This window comes from Eptatretus burgeri, chromosome 4, assembly GCF_056783735.1.
Source record: "Eptatretus burgeri isolate ZD-2024b chromosome 4, Ebu_testis_v1, whole genome shotgun sequence".
NCBI classification, from domain to species: Eukaryota; Metazoa; Chordata; class Myxini; order Myxiniformes; family Myxinidae; genus Eptatretus; species Eptatretus burgeri.
Genome location: NC_140964.1, coordinates 70,276,612 through 70,294,974, shown reverse-complemented (window position 1 = coordinate 70,294,974; position 18,363 = coordinate 70,276,612). Strand labels below are relative to the sequence as shown.

The following is an 18,363-nucleotide window of genomic DNA, read 5'->3' as shown; positions in this document are numbered from 1 at the left end:
ACAGAAAGGGGTGAAAACAGTAACCTCCATCCATCTTCGATGGCGGAGGTTAAATATAAAATAATTGAGAAAACAAGTAAAAACAGGAGAAAAAGAAGAGAAGTTGAAATAATGGAGAAAAAAGAACAGCAAAAAACAAATAAATAAAAGAAACATTTTACATTGTCGGCGTATCATTAACATAACTAGAATGGCACTTGGTAGAGTGCATGCATCCACTAGGCTGAACAGTTTACACTTTGTATCCCACTTTATAGGCCGGATCTGGATCCGCACCTGAACCAAAATCGAATTGATGTGTTCTTCTCACCAATCCAACTCATCCACCATGTTTTGTCATTTAGTCTATCCATAACTTTTTTGAGATATTATGCGATATATCGTTTTTGGCGCCATCTCGCAATGGTGAAGAATCACTTAAAAAAAAAATTAATTCTCAGATCCGGATCTTCACCAAAATCAAATCAATTCATCTTTGTCACACACCCACTCCAAATCCATCCATAATGTTTTGATATATCGCACTATACAGTGTATCGTTTTTAGCCCAAACTCTGAATGGTGAAGAATCACTTAAGAAATAGTAGTATCCGAATCAGGATCTTCAACAAAATCGAATCAATTAGTCCTTGACACACACCCAACCCCATCCAATTTCGGCCGAATCCGTCCATAACGTTTTGAGATAATCCTGCTCACAGACGGACAGGGGTGAAAACACAACCTCCGTCCACCGTCGGTGGTGGAGGTAATGAATAGATGAACCACTAAAAGTAAAAGATTAATCCAAAAAGGAGAAAACCTCAACTGAAACAGTGCAAAATATTGAGGGACTGTTGACCCATTCGATTGCATTAGTTGGTGACATTAAAGTTCCACACAATGTATTTTGCAAAGCATAGACATGTTATCGCTGGCACCCTGAACAAATATTACAAATACCTGCGCCAGTCACCTTCAATCGAATATCAGGCCAGACCAGATGGTTCGTGAAAGGCTTGGACCAAAAGTATTCCCTGGCTGACCCCACGAGAAAGTGGGAATAATTGGGGATGGTAGTAGTAGTAGTATAAGTCGTAGTTTGAGAGACTGCTCAAAATTGTAAGAATTTGGAAAGATCATGACTGCTGCAACTTAACAAAACTTGCGTTGTGTATTACTCTGTGAACTGGATCTGAATCCACTCAGTATAGGTGCTGTACAGATGAGAACCCGAAATTTGAAAAACCCACAACTCCTTCATCCACAAATCGATGGAAGACTGCTCTCCACTTTGGTCTGGAGCCCCTGCCTCCACCTTTCATGTATTGATGCTCTGTAGTCAAAGACCCTCAAAACCAATGGACTCTCCCACAAAGAAGCTAAATCACTGGGAAAGTTGCTCCCACATCACAGACAGGTTGGTGAGCTCTCTGTCACCTCCAGTCTCCTTTCTGGTCTTGCACCCTCCGTCATGTGTGTGTTGTAGTCATCGTCGTCGTCGCCAAGGCTTCTCCAAGCCACATGCATTCCTTCTGGTGTAACTTCCAGTGAAACTCCTAAAATCGTTTCACTCAATCAAACCTTCATGATGGAACAAAAGAGTTTGTGGCATATTCAAAAGGCTGACCAAATACCAAGATGGTTCATCGAGTCTTGCAGACTATGGAACACGATGAAAGATCAGCCTCACACAAGCCTTTCATGTGTTACGTGGCATGGTGCAATTCATCGGTGTCCTTGGACCTCAAAATGTGAGAAATGCATGTTTATGTTGTTAAATATCTGATAGCTAGGATTGTGGTTGTATGTTTTAATGCCAATGACAGATCAACACTAATTAACCACAAAATCAAAAATAAGTAAGAGAACCACCATGTGAGGACTCCTCAAACTCAGCAAAAACCTGAAGAATTAAAAGTCCAGTTTGTAACTGGAGCACTGGGAACACTGACAAGGTATAAAATGGCTGCACACTCAAAACTTGTCATGCATTGTTAACATGTAATTGTGTCCCCTGACATGTTGAAAGACAATGGACAATGACACTCAGACACATGAAAATGTGTTCCTTTGTCTCTTCTCTTACCACCCACCCCCACCTCCTCATTTTTCATGCCCACAAATTCTCCCTGTCTGTTTCTTCAATCAATCTCATAATTTTACCCTTTTATCCCCATTGTAACACTTGTTCAACAGTCCCAAGTTCTGCCACCTTCTTGTGGGGTGGGCCAGAGAACGATTTTTAACCCGAGTCTTTCAAAGACCAGTTGGCCAGGCCTGATGTTCGATCAAACATGATTTGGGCAAGAATTTGCAATGTGTTCCAAATGCTGGCTACAACTCACCTACTCTTCGCCAAAGACCCCAAGGGATGTTCAACATCCATTGATCAATGTTAGTGGATGGGAGACACAGCTGAACATCTATCTGAGGGATGGCACATGTTGTGATACAACACCCTGCCTGTGAAGCACCAATCCTAGACTTTATAAAAGGGTCGGGAATCAAACCCAGATGGAACGAGAAGAGCAATCGGGAGAGCACACACCCCCGCCACAAAATGCCTGATCCAGTGCAACATATTGGGCCCACCAGATTGGTAAAATATCATGCTACATATCGTTTTTGGGCCCATCACTCAATGGTGAAGAATCACTTCAAAAATTAAAAAAAAATTGCGTATCCGGATTTGGATCTTCACCAAAGTCGAATCAGTTCATCCTTGTCACGCACCCAACCTGTTCAGCAAGGTTTGTTCGAATCTGTCCACAACTTTATGACATATTGTGGCATATATTGATTTAGTCCTATCTCTCAATGGTGAAGAATCACTAAAAAATTTTTTATCTGATCTGGATCTGGATTCGGATCTTCAGCAAAATTGAACAAAATCTTCCTTGTCACAAACCCAACGTGTCTGGCAAGTTTTGTCCGAATCTGTCGCCAACTTTTTTGAGATATTGTGGCATGTATCGATTTTGGCCCTATCTCTCAATGGTGAATAATTAATCACTTGAAAATACTATAATAGCCGGATCTGGATTTTGAACTTCACCAAAACCTAATCAGTTCTTCCTTGTCACACACCCATCTTGTCCACCAAATTTCATGCGAATCTTTCCAAACTTTTTGAGATATGCTGCACAAAAACATACAAACAAACAAATAAAAAAATAAAATGACCCGTATCTTGCCAAAAGGTGACCACGTGTGACTTCTTTAAGGTCACACTGAGGTGAACAGAGCTGCTATCCACCAGGAGCAACTCCTTGAGGAATATCTGCCTTCGAGAGATTCCGATGAGAATCGTTCTACAAAGTAACCATGAAAAATATGCGTTTGCCTCATAACGTCACCAAATGATGTCATCATGTCTCAAGCTTGACATATCTAGAAAGCACTCATCGAGGTGTTCAATTTGAGGTACTACACGATATGGTTCCTAAAACTTGAAAATTTGACCTTGGGGTCAAATATGTTTGACCTCAGGCGCGAACCATGAAGGTCAAGGCCAATCGCCACCAAAAACTAATCAGCTGAGTGCCAGACCATGTACTACATTCCCATAAAGTTTGGAGCCAATTAGATTAAAATTACCAAAAAAATAAGGGTTTCGTCGACTCCCCTGATTTGCAACAAAGTGACCTTGACCTTTGACCTTGACATTCAAAAGTTTATGCGCAGAAAGGGACCTCCATAGGCCTCTGATATGCGAAGTTACAAAAATTTCCAATGATAACTGTGCTCTGCAGAGTGATTTATACGTGATTACAGACAAAAAAAAACATATGGAGGTGAAGGCCAATCGCCACCAAAAATTAATCAGCTGAGCGCCAGACCATGAACTATATTCCCATGAAGTTTGAAGACGATAAGATCAAAATTACTCAAAAAATAAGGGTTTCGTCGACTCCCCTGATTTGCGACAAAGTGACCTTGACCTGTGACCTTGACATTCAAAATTTAATGTGCTGAAAAGGACCTCTATAGGCCTCTGATATGCGAAGTTACAAAAATGTCCAATGATAACTGTGCTCTGCAGAGTGATCGATACGTGATTACAGACAAATAAAAAACAAACAAAAAAAAAAAAACATACAAGCTGACTAACATATCTTGCAAAAACTTCGTTTTGGCAAGATAACAAACAAACAAACAAGAAAGATGTCTAACATTGCATGATATTTGCGAAATTCAGAAAACAAATTTGACCTTAAAAATAATAATTGGTGGTTGAATTCAATGACAAAATATGCAAATCCTCTTCCAATTTCAGGTCAATCAGATGAAAATTGACAATTTTAGAAATGTAGCCTATGTTGACTTTTTGGCTAATGTTAATCTCAAAAATACCTCTTCATTGAATTCAGTGACCTGAAATAAAAATCCTCTTCAAATTTCAAGTCAATCGGATGGAAATTGACAATTTTAGAAACACCACCAAAGTCGTCCTTTGGGCTATACTGACCTCAAACGTAATCGGTGGTTGAATTCAGTGACTTGATATGCAAATCCTGTGCAAATTTCTCATCAAACAGATGAAAATTGAGGATTTTTAGAAATTTGATAAAGTTGTTGACTTTTAGCCTATGTTGTGACCTTTTGACATCAACAACAATAGGCTACTTGGTTATGACGAACTCTACCATGTGGTGAAGTTTCGCGAAGATCGGTTTAAAATTGTGACCTGTCGGCGAATGACATACAAACAAACAAACAGACAAACAGACAGGCAGACGAATGCACAAGACCAACCTCACATACTTGAAATATCTTTGATTTTCACAAGTAAAAAAAGAAACAGACACGGGTGAAAACATAACCTCCTTCCACCTTCGATGGCGGAGGCAACAACCGAAAGTCAAGTCTGCCACCTCAACACCATCCTGTTTGGACCCCTTCCCTCCCCCCCCCCCCCGATTTACAGGATACATTTTGGCTGAAAAGAATCTAGTGTGGTGTATTGTTTTTCTGTTGTGCCTTAAACGGCAGAAATCCCATTATGAAAGAGTACATTAAAGTTATCCTTGATGATGTAGTCAAGCGAAAGGAGGTGGAAAAGAGTAGCGCTAAACATTGGATTTACAAATCTCTGGATGGTCAATTGAATGGGAGTGGAAGGAAAAGAAACAACTTACTAGTTAAGGGAAGTTAGTTATGTCAAGAATCAAAAGAAGCAATCCAAGTGTTGATTGAATTAATAAAAGCAATTTTCAGTTGAAATTGGTTGATGGATTATTCGCCAAAACATTTCTGAATCAAACAAAATTGCTTTCCTGTCGATCATGCATTTCCTTACGTGGAAATGAACATTGCACCAAATATGTCAAGAAAAAAGGCTTATCCAAAAAAGCTAACAAAAATGATATATCCCCTTGAATTAAAGAATCACCAAAAATCACTTCGAGATTTGTCCGCGTGAAGAATTATGAAAACAACAGTCTGAGCAAAAAGCAAGCCTGTGCCAAATGAATGATCGAACGCTTTGATCCCATTCAAACCTCATGGCACAAGCATTGTATTTTTCCCTGAAGTATTCCTCTTGTTCCCGGCTTGCATGGAAAATGATACCTGTCTCGGGTCAGGTCAGGCCAGATCAGATCTGTGAGTTGCTGCAGGTACTACCATGTAAACCTGTACTCACCTGTTTAGTTTCTGCACTAAGCATCTCCATCAGGCTTCCTGGTCAGGAGGGTGTATGGACATGAACACCCAGCAGGATTAAAAACAAAACCTGTCGAAGGCCGGAGGAGCTCCTTGTGAGTCAACGGCCACCCGCAGCTGATGCTGAAATGCGTCTGTGGATGTCCTCCAGCAGTTGGGGACCTTTTTCTTGCGGGTTGGTGGCAGGATTTGCACTCTGTCCACCGTAAAACGCTTCAAATCCGCAAAACACAAAGAAAACTGAAAACCCACTCCATGGAAGTACCTCCTGTGCAGCTTCCCTTCGCAGGGCAACTCGCCAGATGACGGGATTGGGGCAAAGCCTCCAGGAACCCTATTCTTTGATGATAGAAAGAAAAGCATGGGGTAACCTTCCTGGGTCAGATTGCGGTGGTGTGTTGGGGTGATGCTTCTGTGTCATCCACCAGATGGCGGTCTCCTCAGGTGGGTGCCTGGAATGTCACATTCCTAAGAGAGGATGATCACCTGTCTCTGCTATTATCTGAGCTCCAGCGTTTCGACATCGGCATTGCAGCACTCTCTGAGGTTCAGAGACCAGACAGTGGTGAGATCATGGCGGGTGGTTACACCTATGCTTAGTATGGTCACTCTGATGGTTGCCATGTCCATGGAGTTGCTGCAGCTGTGTCCAATAAGCTGACTCCCATGATAATTGAGATAACACCTGTCAAGAAGCATATTATGAGAAAGGATTCACCACTCCTTGGGTGTCATTTCCCTGGTCTCTCTATATGCTCCGATTGAGGCGAGTGATCTCACTGTGAAGGACGTATTCTATGCCACACTCGAGTCTGTGTTTGATCAGTGCCCCAGGCGAGATACTCTTCTAGTCTTAGGGGATTTTAAAGCATCGCCTGGCACTGATAGGGATGGTTATGAGACATGTGTTGGTTCCCATGGGCATGTAACTGTGAACCAAAATAGCACTCATTTCCTTGACTTTGTAAGAAGTCGTGAACTTAGGGTGGCTGGTTCATGGTTTCAGTGCCCAGAGGCTCATCGCTGTACTTGGTATTCCAGCGCTGGTGTTGTGGCAAGGAGATTGACCATGTGCTCATTGATGGGCAATGGAGGATGATTCAGAAGTGCAGTGCAGTGCAGGGTCTATCAAAGTGCAGGGTGCAGGGTGCAGGGTGCAGGGTCAATCAGTGCAGGGTCTATCAAAGTGCTCAGTTCCTCAATACCAACCAGAGACTTGTTGTAGCAATTCTGACGTTGCAGCATAAATCTGGAAGAATGGTACCATCCCAGACTAAGCTGGATGTTGGCAAGCTCCAAGGATGAGAGAGTAGCGAAAGAGTTTGCACACAGGCTGAGTGGGAATTTTTTTTGGGGGGGGGGGGTCTGGGTGTTTTGGGGAATCCTCAAGAGTTGTGGAGTGCCTTAAAGACAACCATCCTTGATGTTGCCAGTGGATGTCTTGGAACTCACTACCAGGTGATGAAGAACTATGTCTCCCAAGGGACACAGGATACCATTGACCAGAGCTGCAAAGCCATGGTTAATGGCAGAGCTGAGCTGTTCACGGAGTTGAGGTGGAAAACTGTACGTGCGCTTAGGACGGACAAAGAGGTCTATGTGTGAGGAATCTGTGAAGGGGTAGAGCATCACCTGTGGACAAATGATTCTCATCCTGCTTACAGAGGAATTTCCTCAGTGTACTGCAGTTAGAGCGGAGGGTGGTGGGTTCTTGAAAGAGGAGTCCAAAGTGATTGCCCACTGGGCCACTCATTATGAGCAGCTGTACAGGGCTGACCCACCAGCTGATGAGTTGGATGTCAGGGGTATAACGATTCCTATTGCTGATCCTCCAATCAACTGTAAACCACCTTCGTTTGTGGAAACACAGGCTTGAGTGAACCGTTTGAAATGGGGTAAAGCTCCTGGCATCTGTGGAATCCATGCTTAACTTCTCAAGGCTGGTGGAAATGCTGCACTCGTGTCGTTGCATGCAGTTATGTGCTCTGTCTGGAACACAGGCATCATCCCAACTGACTGGAAGAGGGGTCTTGTTGTCCCTCCTTGGAAAGGGAAGGGTGATCTCCAGGACTGCAGCAACAACCGAGGGGAGACGCTGTTCTCAGTGCCAGGCAAGGTCTTTGCTCAGATAAAATTATTGAGAGGGTTCGCCACCATCTGCTTGAGCACCAGAGCCCAGAGCAGTCAGGCTTTACACCAAAGAGGTCAACGATTGACCATATCCTTCCTCTTCTGGTCCTCACTGAACGAAGATGAGAGTTTCAGGAGGGGCTGCTTGCAGCCTATGTTGATCTCTGTAAAGAGTTCAATTCAGTGAAATGGATGCCCTCTGAAGGATTTTCGGTCTTCGTAGGGTGCCACCAAAGTTGATTGATCTTATTTCTGAAATATACTCTGGTGCTGAGAGTGCTGTGAGGTGTGGTGGTTCCATCTCCAACTTATTTCCAGTTGTTGTTGGAGTGTGACAGGGGTGTGAACTGGCCCAAACACTTTCAGCACTTGTGTGGACTGGATTCTGGGAAGGATGTCGGAGAGATCAAGCTGTGGTGCATTGTTTGGGAATGTCAAGATCTCTGACCTTGATTTCGCAGACGATGCAGTCATCTTTGCGGAGACTCTGGATATCATTTTGGGGGCCCTCGACGCTCTGCATGAGGAGTCGGAGCCGCTGGGATTATGGGTTTCGTGGGTCAAAACCAAGATCCAGGCCTTCAATGGCGTCTTGGATGCTACTATCTTGTCTGTACCTGTTTGTGGTGAGGATGTTGAGGTCAAGAAAAGATTTACTTTCCTTGGCAGTGATATTCATGTCTCTGCATAATGTGTTGCCAGAAGTCAAGCGATGTCTGGGTCGGGCCCGGGGAGTCATGGATTCACTGGATTATGGGGTGTGGCAATGTCGCTACCTATACAGGAGGATGAAAGTCTGAATCTTTAAGTCCTTGGTGTGTCTATTCTTGCTCTATGGATGCAAGACTTGGACTCTGACCAAGGATCTGAGATGGAGACTTAACTCCTTCCATATCAGGTCTCTTCAGAGAATTCTTGGCTATCGCTGGTCGGACTGTGTCAAATGAACGATTGCTGAGAGAGACCTGACCTGAACTTCTTTGACAACTCATAAATTATCTTCTCTTGTTCGTGGCATGTTGCTGCATCATTGCTGGATGCACAGCAATGCAGCTGATGTAGTGTCCCTGTAGGTTTGAGCAGGAAACAGGAAAAAGTTGTTCAGGGTGCTTGCGATAACTCATTTACTCTTTGTGAAACACTGTGCGACTTTCAACATCAGACTAATGCTGGCAGACAGAACACACAGCTTGACATCCATTCGAGGGATAGCACACTTTCTGGTGCAACGTCCTGCCTTTGAAGCACCGATCCGACAGTTTATAAATGAGTTGGGAATCAAACCCATACTAGACAGCTCAAACGCCAGTGCGCCATCTCTGCATCATCCTATATCGCGACAGAAGTTACGTAACTATCCCGCAAAATGTGCTGCATACTGGCCCTGTCAGAGGTTCAGTGACGCCCTGGTCACTTCCAGCTTTTGTGGCCGTTGGCCATAATAAAAATTAATAACGACGACAAATGAAAACAAAAGAAGAGTGAAATATAATTTGAATATTTTTTTTATTTTGCAAATGCTCTCACCTGCTTAAAATTTGCATCTATAAGCTGAGAGAGCGTGTCACATCTTCGTCCGCTCAGAAAGCACATAACAACAAGAATCCACAAAATTTTTCAAATGCCAAAACAAATGAACAAGTCATCAAAATTTGAGGTCCAGGCCAAATGGCCCTCCTGACCCCATCTCTGATTGGTCCTGGCTACACATGTCGAACAAGTCACACAAGGCCAAGTTCCATGAGAAAAATACCCTTTTGGTTGAAAAGGGATGGCCAACCATTCCAATGTATCATGGAGGGAATGCTTTTCGAGGCTTTTATACAAGTACGAGTCGGTACTTATTATAGGTACTTACATGCTGGTCAGACAACAAAGGCAAGTTAAAGTTTCAGAGAAGTGGTGATATTCAGAATAAGGATGAGAGAAGAGAAAATAGGATGGTGTGGATGAAGGAAGGGAGAAAAGGAAAAAGGAGGTGTTCATATTTGAATAAGGAAATTGGACGAAGGGGCATCACATGTATATCAGGAATTTGATGGCATATAAGGCATAAGGATTGGGATTGGGGGGGGGAGTGGGAATCGAGAAGCAAAATCAAGGTCCCATCATTTTCTGCTTCAGTAAAATTGTACATCGAATTCCATTGGAATCTATTTGGCGTTAGGTATCAAAGGTTAACTCTTTCGAGTAAGTGCTGAGGAAATGTTGACTTACAACCATAACAGGAGGGCCAACTTCATACCACTAACTGAGAAGGACTGCTTAATGAGATCAGAGCCCATTGAAATTGGAAATAAAGAAAGGAATTTTTGGAATCCACAAATAATAGACTCCTCCAAAAAAAAAAAAAAAACAGAGATTTTAAACCTCAGTAAGCAAAACAAGAAGGTTATCACAAGAATCCATCAATAAACGTCACCAGACACACTTTAGGTTGAAGTGACATTCCGCTTCTGATAACAACCTCTTTGAGTTTCCCTGAGTCATTCCCTGCGCGAGGTTCTCCTCAAATTGCCCGTTGTTGACACGATTCTCGTGTCGGGCCTTCTAATTGCACGGAACATTAACTTGGCGCCAACGAAAACCAGGGCAGCGATTCTTTCCGAGCTTTCGAGTCTGGCACGGATGGAAAGCGATTATTTTATGAACCAACATCGCTTCCTGTTTGCTCGACAGAATCCTCCAAAATCCCTCTTAAACGCCGTAGATTTACGATTTTAATAATTTCAGAAATAAGCTCACGCCGCACCACCAAGTCATCACATGCCATGGCAGACAATATAATCCGCCTCGGCCAATTTAATTAAGGATTGCCCTGTACGGTTGGAGATTTGACAATCCACGACCACAAAATCTTTATTGCCTCAGATGGCTGCGGAACAATGATTATTATCATTCGTGTCATCATGGCTTGACAACCTTCCATAAAACAAGAAGATCTCCGAAATTCCATCGAGCATAGTCATGTTCCTTGCAGTTAATCTCCAACTATAGCGGGAAAGAACTTAATTGTGACAATTGACGGGAGATTGTCTCAAAAAGGGGGAGGAGGTGGTTGTGGTGAAAGCGGTGTCCAGATAGGAAGTTTGAATATAATTGCAATACCTTGTGCTGGGGGTTATTAGATCTGCGCATGGATCTACGCTGTTCCATTTCACAAAGGGGTCTCACCATGGTGGATTGTCAAAAGGGTTGTTACGTTCCTCACATAACCCATCTGGGGGACATCAGGGCACCTGCAACTATGGTCGTGAACATTTCCGTAGCTGAGAATTTACCTTGGATAGGTCACTACTCCATCACAAGGAAGAAAAGAGCCCTCCATCAGGGCAAGATTTTAACATTTAGCCGTGACATCACCACACAATGGCCTACTCATTGCGAAAGGCATTGTGATATATTGGAAGCCGAAAAAGCAAATGCCAACGAATGAGACAACCAGCTTAATATTGCGTCCAAAGGACAGTGTGTTGATTATTGCAAATCATTCCTGAATACACTGTGTAAGTATGACATAATATCAAGCCGGCTGTCTCATGGGAATCCATGACCACAGGGAACTCAAAACAGTAGGGCATTCAAAAAGTTGTACGAATGAGACACTCATGGTAGTACAAGACAAGGTTTGTTTCAATCAATATATATGAATACTGCACATACAAATAGCAATAAAATATATAAATATTATTTCTTACCTGCATTATTACAACTTTTTGGTGTGCCTGAGACTATTGCACCTCATTCACATAACTTTTTGAATGCCCTATAACTTTCAGTATCATTGCTCATGCCAATGAGATTGATATTATTCCATGATTAAATTATCAGAACATTATGTAATAACCACAAAGACTGAGCTACGTGTCAATACAAAGTCGTTTTTAAAAAAACTTTTAACACAAGACCACTTTTGTGTGCAAAGGTACGCTTATTACAGGGTGATGCAGTCGATGTGCCTGATTTTCTCATTTTTGTGCACCCCCTTTGCCGGCTCATGTTTAACCTCAGGAGGATTGAGGTTCCCCTTTTATCAGTGAGGGGGAAAAATGCCGGGGAATGTGCCTCCCGTGACCAACACAGCTGCAAAAACTCACCGGCTTGGCATGTCACAATTCCCAGTTCATGGCGTGTCCCCTCCTGTACAAACAGTGAGCCCAACCCACGAGACAAGACAAATAGATCGATAGATAGATGGATCATCAATATGTTTGGAGGAAGCCTTTAAAATAAGAATACAATAAAAACATATGGAAACCCACTCTAACTATATGAGGGCTGTTGAAAAGGTTCTCAGAACGAGACACTCGCATAAGTCAACAAAAAGTCAGATTTCCATTTGAATTTTCAATTAAAGAGTTCATATAAAGCATATATATGTATAAGTAGATATATATGTATAAATATATATATATATATATATATATATATATATATATATCTATATATATATATACACACACATATATACACACACATATATATACACATATACATATAGTTTATCACTGGATATGTAAAAGCATATAATATTTATATAAGTATATCTATGTGCATATATATCAAGGAAATATATTTCCTTCTCATTAGCCCATCCCCCGCAAAGCAGGAGATGGGGTTTTGTTATCGCTTTTGTGTATGTATGTGTCATTGGTTGTTATCTCCATATACGGGTTTCAGAAGATGGAGCGAGTCCTCCCAGGTCTCAAAGTAGCCATCTCTGCTTCAGTACGGGTTCACGATTCATGGACCAAGTTGTTATATTTTCTTATTTTCAAAGTTTTGTTGTCAGAGAGTTCTTGTCGGGATTGTTACCAAGCCCCAGACAGCTTCCAACTGCAGTTCGTGTGTGTGTGCGTGTGCGCGTGCGTGTGTCCAAGCCATTACTTATTTTTACCATTTCAGCTTTTGTCATCAAATTTTCAACAAACCTTTATTTATAGGAATACAAGAGAATAATTAGTAATTGGGTCAAAATATCAAAGGTAACTATAAATAGCAGTTATTAGCCAGGCCACATTGCACTGCACGAGACAGCGGTTTGATTTTTATTTTTTATTATTATTTTTTTTTAAATCGCTTCCGTGTTTATTTATTTATTTACCATTTGGCTGTTGTCAAACTTTCAAAAAGCATTATTATGAGAATATCGTACAAGCAAAAGTACCCATCCCCAGTGATGGAAAAAGTGAATTCAAGTTAATCTATCAAGTAAAATTATTTCATGGACTTTAAGAAAAAATTGTGTTGCACTAAATTGGTTTCACTCATATCTATTTCAAATTCCATCATACCATTGTATTCCATACTCTTGTTGGCTTGTGGTGTAGAATATCCTGGTTGTGAAATAAAGATTTTGCATTATCATTATTCATGCCTGTTCTCAGATTATTTGAAAAGTGAATGTTCATCTTCTCAAACGCAGCGTGCAAAACGGCTGCCATAAACGGGAGACAGACGAACATACACCATGGTTCGCAATATGCAGGATCTCCCACAACTCAATAACCCGCTTTTGCCGAGCTGTAGGTCACAGAATATTTGATGAAAACGCACATTTCTAGTGTCAAAATTTAGCCTCAGGATCAGAATAGAGATGGCGTGGCTAACCGCTTGCATTTCACGATTTAAAATAAAATGAAATAAACAAATCGAAGACGTGCACGTCGGATTATTTGCCTGGCTGAACAGAAACAACGCTGCAAATAAAACCATCCGTGTTAGAAAGCCATAATAAATCATTTTGTGGGAGAAAGTATTCATTTTCTTATGCCATGGTACTTATTCTCCCCTGTCTTGGCGGTTTTATGGAATATTGAGATTTGAATGAAGATAAAGAGAGAAAAAAAACAAATAAGGTGTAATCAAGGTAAACACATTACTGGATATGAACTACATAGAAGGATCCATTCTAGCGATCAATTTGCTGCATGGACAGAATCCGGTCGGATATTTCGACCATGGAGTGGTCTTCAACTGGAACTCTCCATGATGCTTTGGTATACACCTCAAGGGACAAGGTGGAGGGAGGAGGGGGAATGAGGAGGTGAGGGATCGAATAAGGGAAAGAAAGTGGGGGGGGTAGAGGTGGAAATGGAGGCGGGGAAGGTTTATACATGGAAAATGCAAATAGATACGAGAACTACATTATTGTCATCACCAACCGATGACAATAAAAATGAGGTTTGATGAAAACGTAATGACTCTCACATATAAATGGAAATACAAAATAAAAAACATCTGGATTTGTATTCCATAGTCATAAAGCTCTGGACGAAAGAGTCTCTTCCCCCACTCCTCTTCCCTCACCGGTAGAATTGAATCCAACGGAAATTTCAGTTCGATCCACTTCCAAGAAGACATACTGCATATACTGCAACGGTGTAACGTATGCCATATTTCACAGAAGATGCGAAGTGTCTCCAATGTGTGACCTAAAATATATCAGTCTTTATCTTCCACAATGGCAAGTACTTGGAGCGCTAACCTGGCTGCAAGGATCGAGCAAAGGAAGGAACTCTGATGAAGGGCTCACGTGTGAAACGTCAATCACACCTCGCTTCCCACGGAGGTCGACACTCTTATTGGCTTGTGGTTGATAAAATCCATTGTTTAATTCGTCCTCTGATTCAGACAATCGGATTAGTATTCCATCAGACCATTGGATACCAGACCATAGTATTAAATCGGAATAACCACCTTGGCCGACGAGGTTTATTCCTGGTTTAGAACCGCTACAACAGTCCCAATCTTCCATGTAGATGTAGGATCAGTGTGGAAACGACAAAGAAGAATGGTTCACTTACGGGTCGCATAAAACGACCATGTTCACCTCTGCCACCGAAAGTGGCATGTTATGTTTTCAACCTTGTCCGTTTGTCTGCCCGTGAGCACGATATCTCAGAAATCTGGAGACAGATTCAGACTAAACTTGGTAGACAAGTTGGGTGTTTGACAAGGAAGAATTGATTCGATTTTGGTGAAGATCCAAATGCGGATCCGATAATTATTTTAAACAATTCTTCACCATTGAGAGATAAGGGCTGAACCGATATATAGAACAATATCTCTAAAATTTGTGGACGGATTCGGACGAAACTTGGTAGACGAGTTGATTCGGTGACAAGATCAAGCCAATTCGATTTTGGTTCAGGTCCGAATCCAGATCCGGCCGATCAGTGGGATACAACGCATCAACTGTTCAGCCTGGTGGAGGTGTGCGCTCCACCGAGTGCTGTTCTCGTACCAGGATGTAACTGCATCATCGTGTTGAGGGCTCATCGCAGGAGCCTCCCGACGTTCTTGATGGGACGAGGCGCAGATTTTGGGAAATCCTTGGTCATGGTCCCAAAGCCAGCTCGGAGCGCTCTTTGACCAATTTTGGCCACCCTCCTTTTGGAGACCTCTAATTGTGAAACTAGTACTTGCTGTAAAATGCAAAGTATACAAATGCGAGAGCACATTAACGGGACGTTTGAAAGTGACGCAATAGTTGGCGTTTTCCTGTGCGTCTTGGAAAGGGAATGTAAACGTGAAAACAATGACCGACGACGTGCGAAAAGGGGGATGTATCCGTGGCTCGTCGTGGATGGAAACAACGAACAAGAACACAACACGATCCGTTCCCTCCGTTTTACTGTTGCTGTGAAAGAAAAGAAAAAAACAGAAAAAAAAGAGGTGTGCGTGCGAGGCTCGAGGACACACGACGTGCTGCGTCATCGCGACGGATCCCTCGCTCGGATGGGATCGAACCCGCAAATATCCCCCAGAGAGAGAGAGAGAGACCCACGCACCGAGGCACGAAACGGAAACGTGCTGGAAGTGGAGATCTGTATGCGCCGCACGACGTGCGGGGGGGGGGGGCACGCGCGAACACGCGACGGCACGTACAACGCGGCGTCTAACGGTCCCGCGCGCAATTGAGATGTTGCGATGGGATCGCGTCGTCGCCACTGGGGGATGCTTTTCCGAGGATCGCTTCATCCCTCCCTGCCGCTTACCCTGCGAGCGAGCGAGGCCGGCGAGGAGGAGGCAAACGCTGGCGGCGATCATTGCGAGCTGCGCGGCCATGTCGACGGCCGGGTCAGCATGGTGTGTTCCTAGAGCAGGCTGTCCGGCTGCTCTGGGGCAGCGCCAAGCGCGCCCTTCGGGGAGAGGATGCGGAGCGGCCGGCGGAAGGCCGGGGGACCGGGGATATGGGTGGAGACGGAGGCGTCAGGGGAGGGCTCCGGGTGGAGGAGGAAGCTCTGGTTCTGAGGCTGAGGGGTCGTGTTGTGGGGGGTCCGCGAAGATGCTGCTGAGCGCGATGTGAGCGCGCTGTGCTCCTTCTCCCCTCGGCGGATAAACAAGAAGGCGCCTTTTAAATATGTTCCAGGGAGGACCCGCTCTGGCCTTCGAATCAGCGCTCTGATGGTCTCTCCGCCCCTCCAACTCCGAGAACCCCCACCGACATCTCATCCAAATCGTGCTCCCTCACTCGGGCCCCCCGCGGCTCCACCACGCTCCGTTTCCCTCCGCTATGAAACACTCCAGATGCACTCAGCGTGGGGAGCGCAGTCGTGATGTAAATAGCACACGGACAGCGACCTCACCCCGGATGGGGCACTCATCGGGTTCACACTCTTATGGGATCCATGAGCAGCTCCTCCAGCGGGTTTATGGTAAACCCGAATGGGATATCACTTCCTTTATGGGGATCACGAGTGCACCAACCACGGGAATAGGATTGTCTCGGATCACTCAATGGGATTGCACTCACTAACAAACCCATGCACCGCAGGCCCACCTTTTGTTGCATTGTTTGTATCTAAAAAAAATATTTTGAAATTCTATTGATGCAGAAAACTGTGTGTGTGTGTGTGTGTGTGTGTGTGTGTGTGTGTGTGTGTGTGTGTGTGTGTGTGTGTGTGTGTGTGTGTGTGCGTGTGTGTGTGTGTGTGTGTGCGTGTGTGTGTGTGTTAACGAGATATTTATATAAATAACGGTAAATTATTTTTTTAAACTATGTATGTATATATATATATATATATATATATATATATATATATATATATATATATATATATATATATATATATACATATATATATATATATATATATGTATATATACATACATATATATATATATATATACATACATATATATATATATATATATATATATACATACATATATATATATATATATATATATACATACATATATATATATATATATATATACATATATATATATATATATATATACATATATATATATATATATATATATATATATATATATATACATACATATATATATATATATATATATATATATACATATATATATATATATATATATATATATATATATATATATATATATATATATATATATATATATATACATATATATATATATATATATATATATATATATATATATATATATATATACATATATATATATACACACACAAATATATTTCAATCATTTCAGTGGTTGCTAGGAGACAAGGAAGAATGTGAAAAAAAAAAGATTATTAAAAAATTAAAAGAGCAATCAGAGATTGCAGACCCTCGCCAGGACGTGTTTTGTATGGCGTTTGTGTAGTTTAGTGTGGTGTTTTTATACTGGTAAGTTACGTAATTATTAAGAGACATCACTACAACTGCCACTTAACTGCTGGCAGTGATGACCGGGTACCAAGACGTCCCACTTTGATGCAACCCCACCTTGATCGGACACCCGACCCTGACGCATGACGTTTATTATTACTCAATTAAATTCAAAATGCGTTTAAAAATGAATTCAAATCCAATGGAAGACCAAATAGGTGCAGTCCTGCATTGGAGTCATCACAAGGAATCCAAACAAGCAAAAAGAAAAGGTTAAGTCATTGAAAAAGGAGGAAACGTGAAAAAGGTGGAAAAAAAAAGGAGGAACCTGGACAGGATTGACATTTCAGCTGCTACTCCGCTATCCTCAAATCCATCCAGGCACAGCCAAGTGAACCTTATTCAAAAAAAATAATAATAAAAACCCACATGCAAAAATTGAATAATTCTGGCTGCCAGACCACTTGTCCAATCAAGTTGTAATTGAAAACATGTATTCCACATCAATACTGGATCACAACTGTGAAGTTTCACGTTAATTGATGAAGCAGTTGCGGAGAAAACGTTTAATATTTTCTTAAATCCAATATGGCTCTCAAACCATGTGACATACCAATTATTCCTGAACAACATTGTACACACACGCCTTGGGGAACATTTATGTGAGGTTTCCCCTCGATCTGTCTCGCTGTTCTGGAGAAGATTTTTTATATTTTAGGGTAAATCCAATATGGCTGCCATACCATATACTGTATATGATGTCATATGTGTGAACATTTTGTTCCTCATGGATAGGCGGTCATGTGTGTAAAGTTTCGCCTCAATCTGTTCAGCTATTTCAGAGAAGAAGATTTTTGAAAGTTTAAAAACAAAAACAAACAATATGGTTGCCAAATCACGTGACTGATGAAGTAATCAAAAATATTTTGAACACTATTTTATCCTGAGATGATCCTCAAAAAATTTCATACTCATGGGATGTAGC

At 42.1% G+C, this 18,363-nt stretch overlaps 1 protein-coding gene across 1 annotated transcript in view; it reads right to left on the bottom strand.

Annotated features, from left to right (window-relative positions):
* RECK (reversion inducing cysteine rich protein with kazal motifs) overlaps positions 1 to 16,162 on the bottom strand; it is a 198,120-nt gene extending 181,958 nt beyond the window's left edge. The window contains exon 1 of the mRNA XM_085878594.1: positions 15,777 to 16,162. Coding sequence (XP_085734720.1) covers positions 15,777 to 15,846 — 70 coding nt within the window. The 5' untranslated portion in view covers positions 15,847 to 16,162. The remainder of the gene's footprint in view (positions 1 to 15,776) is intronic.
* Between the last annotated feature and the right edge of the window lie 2,201 nt (positions 16,163 to 18,363).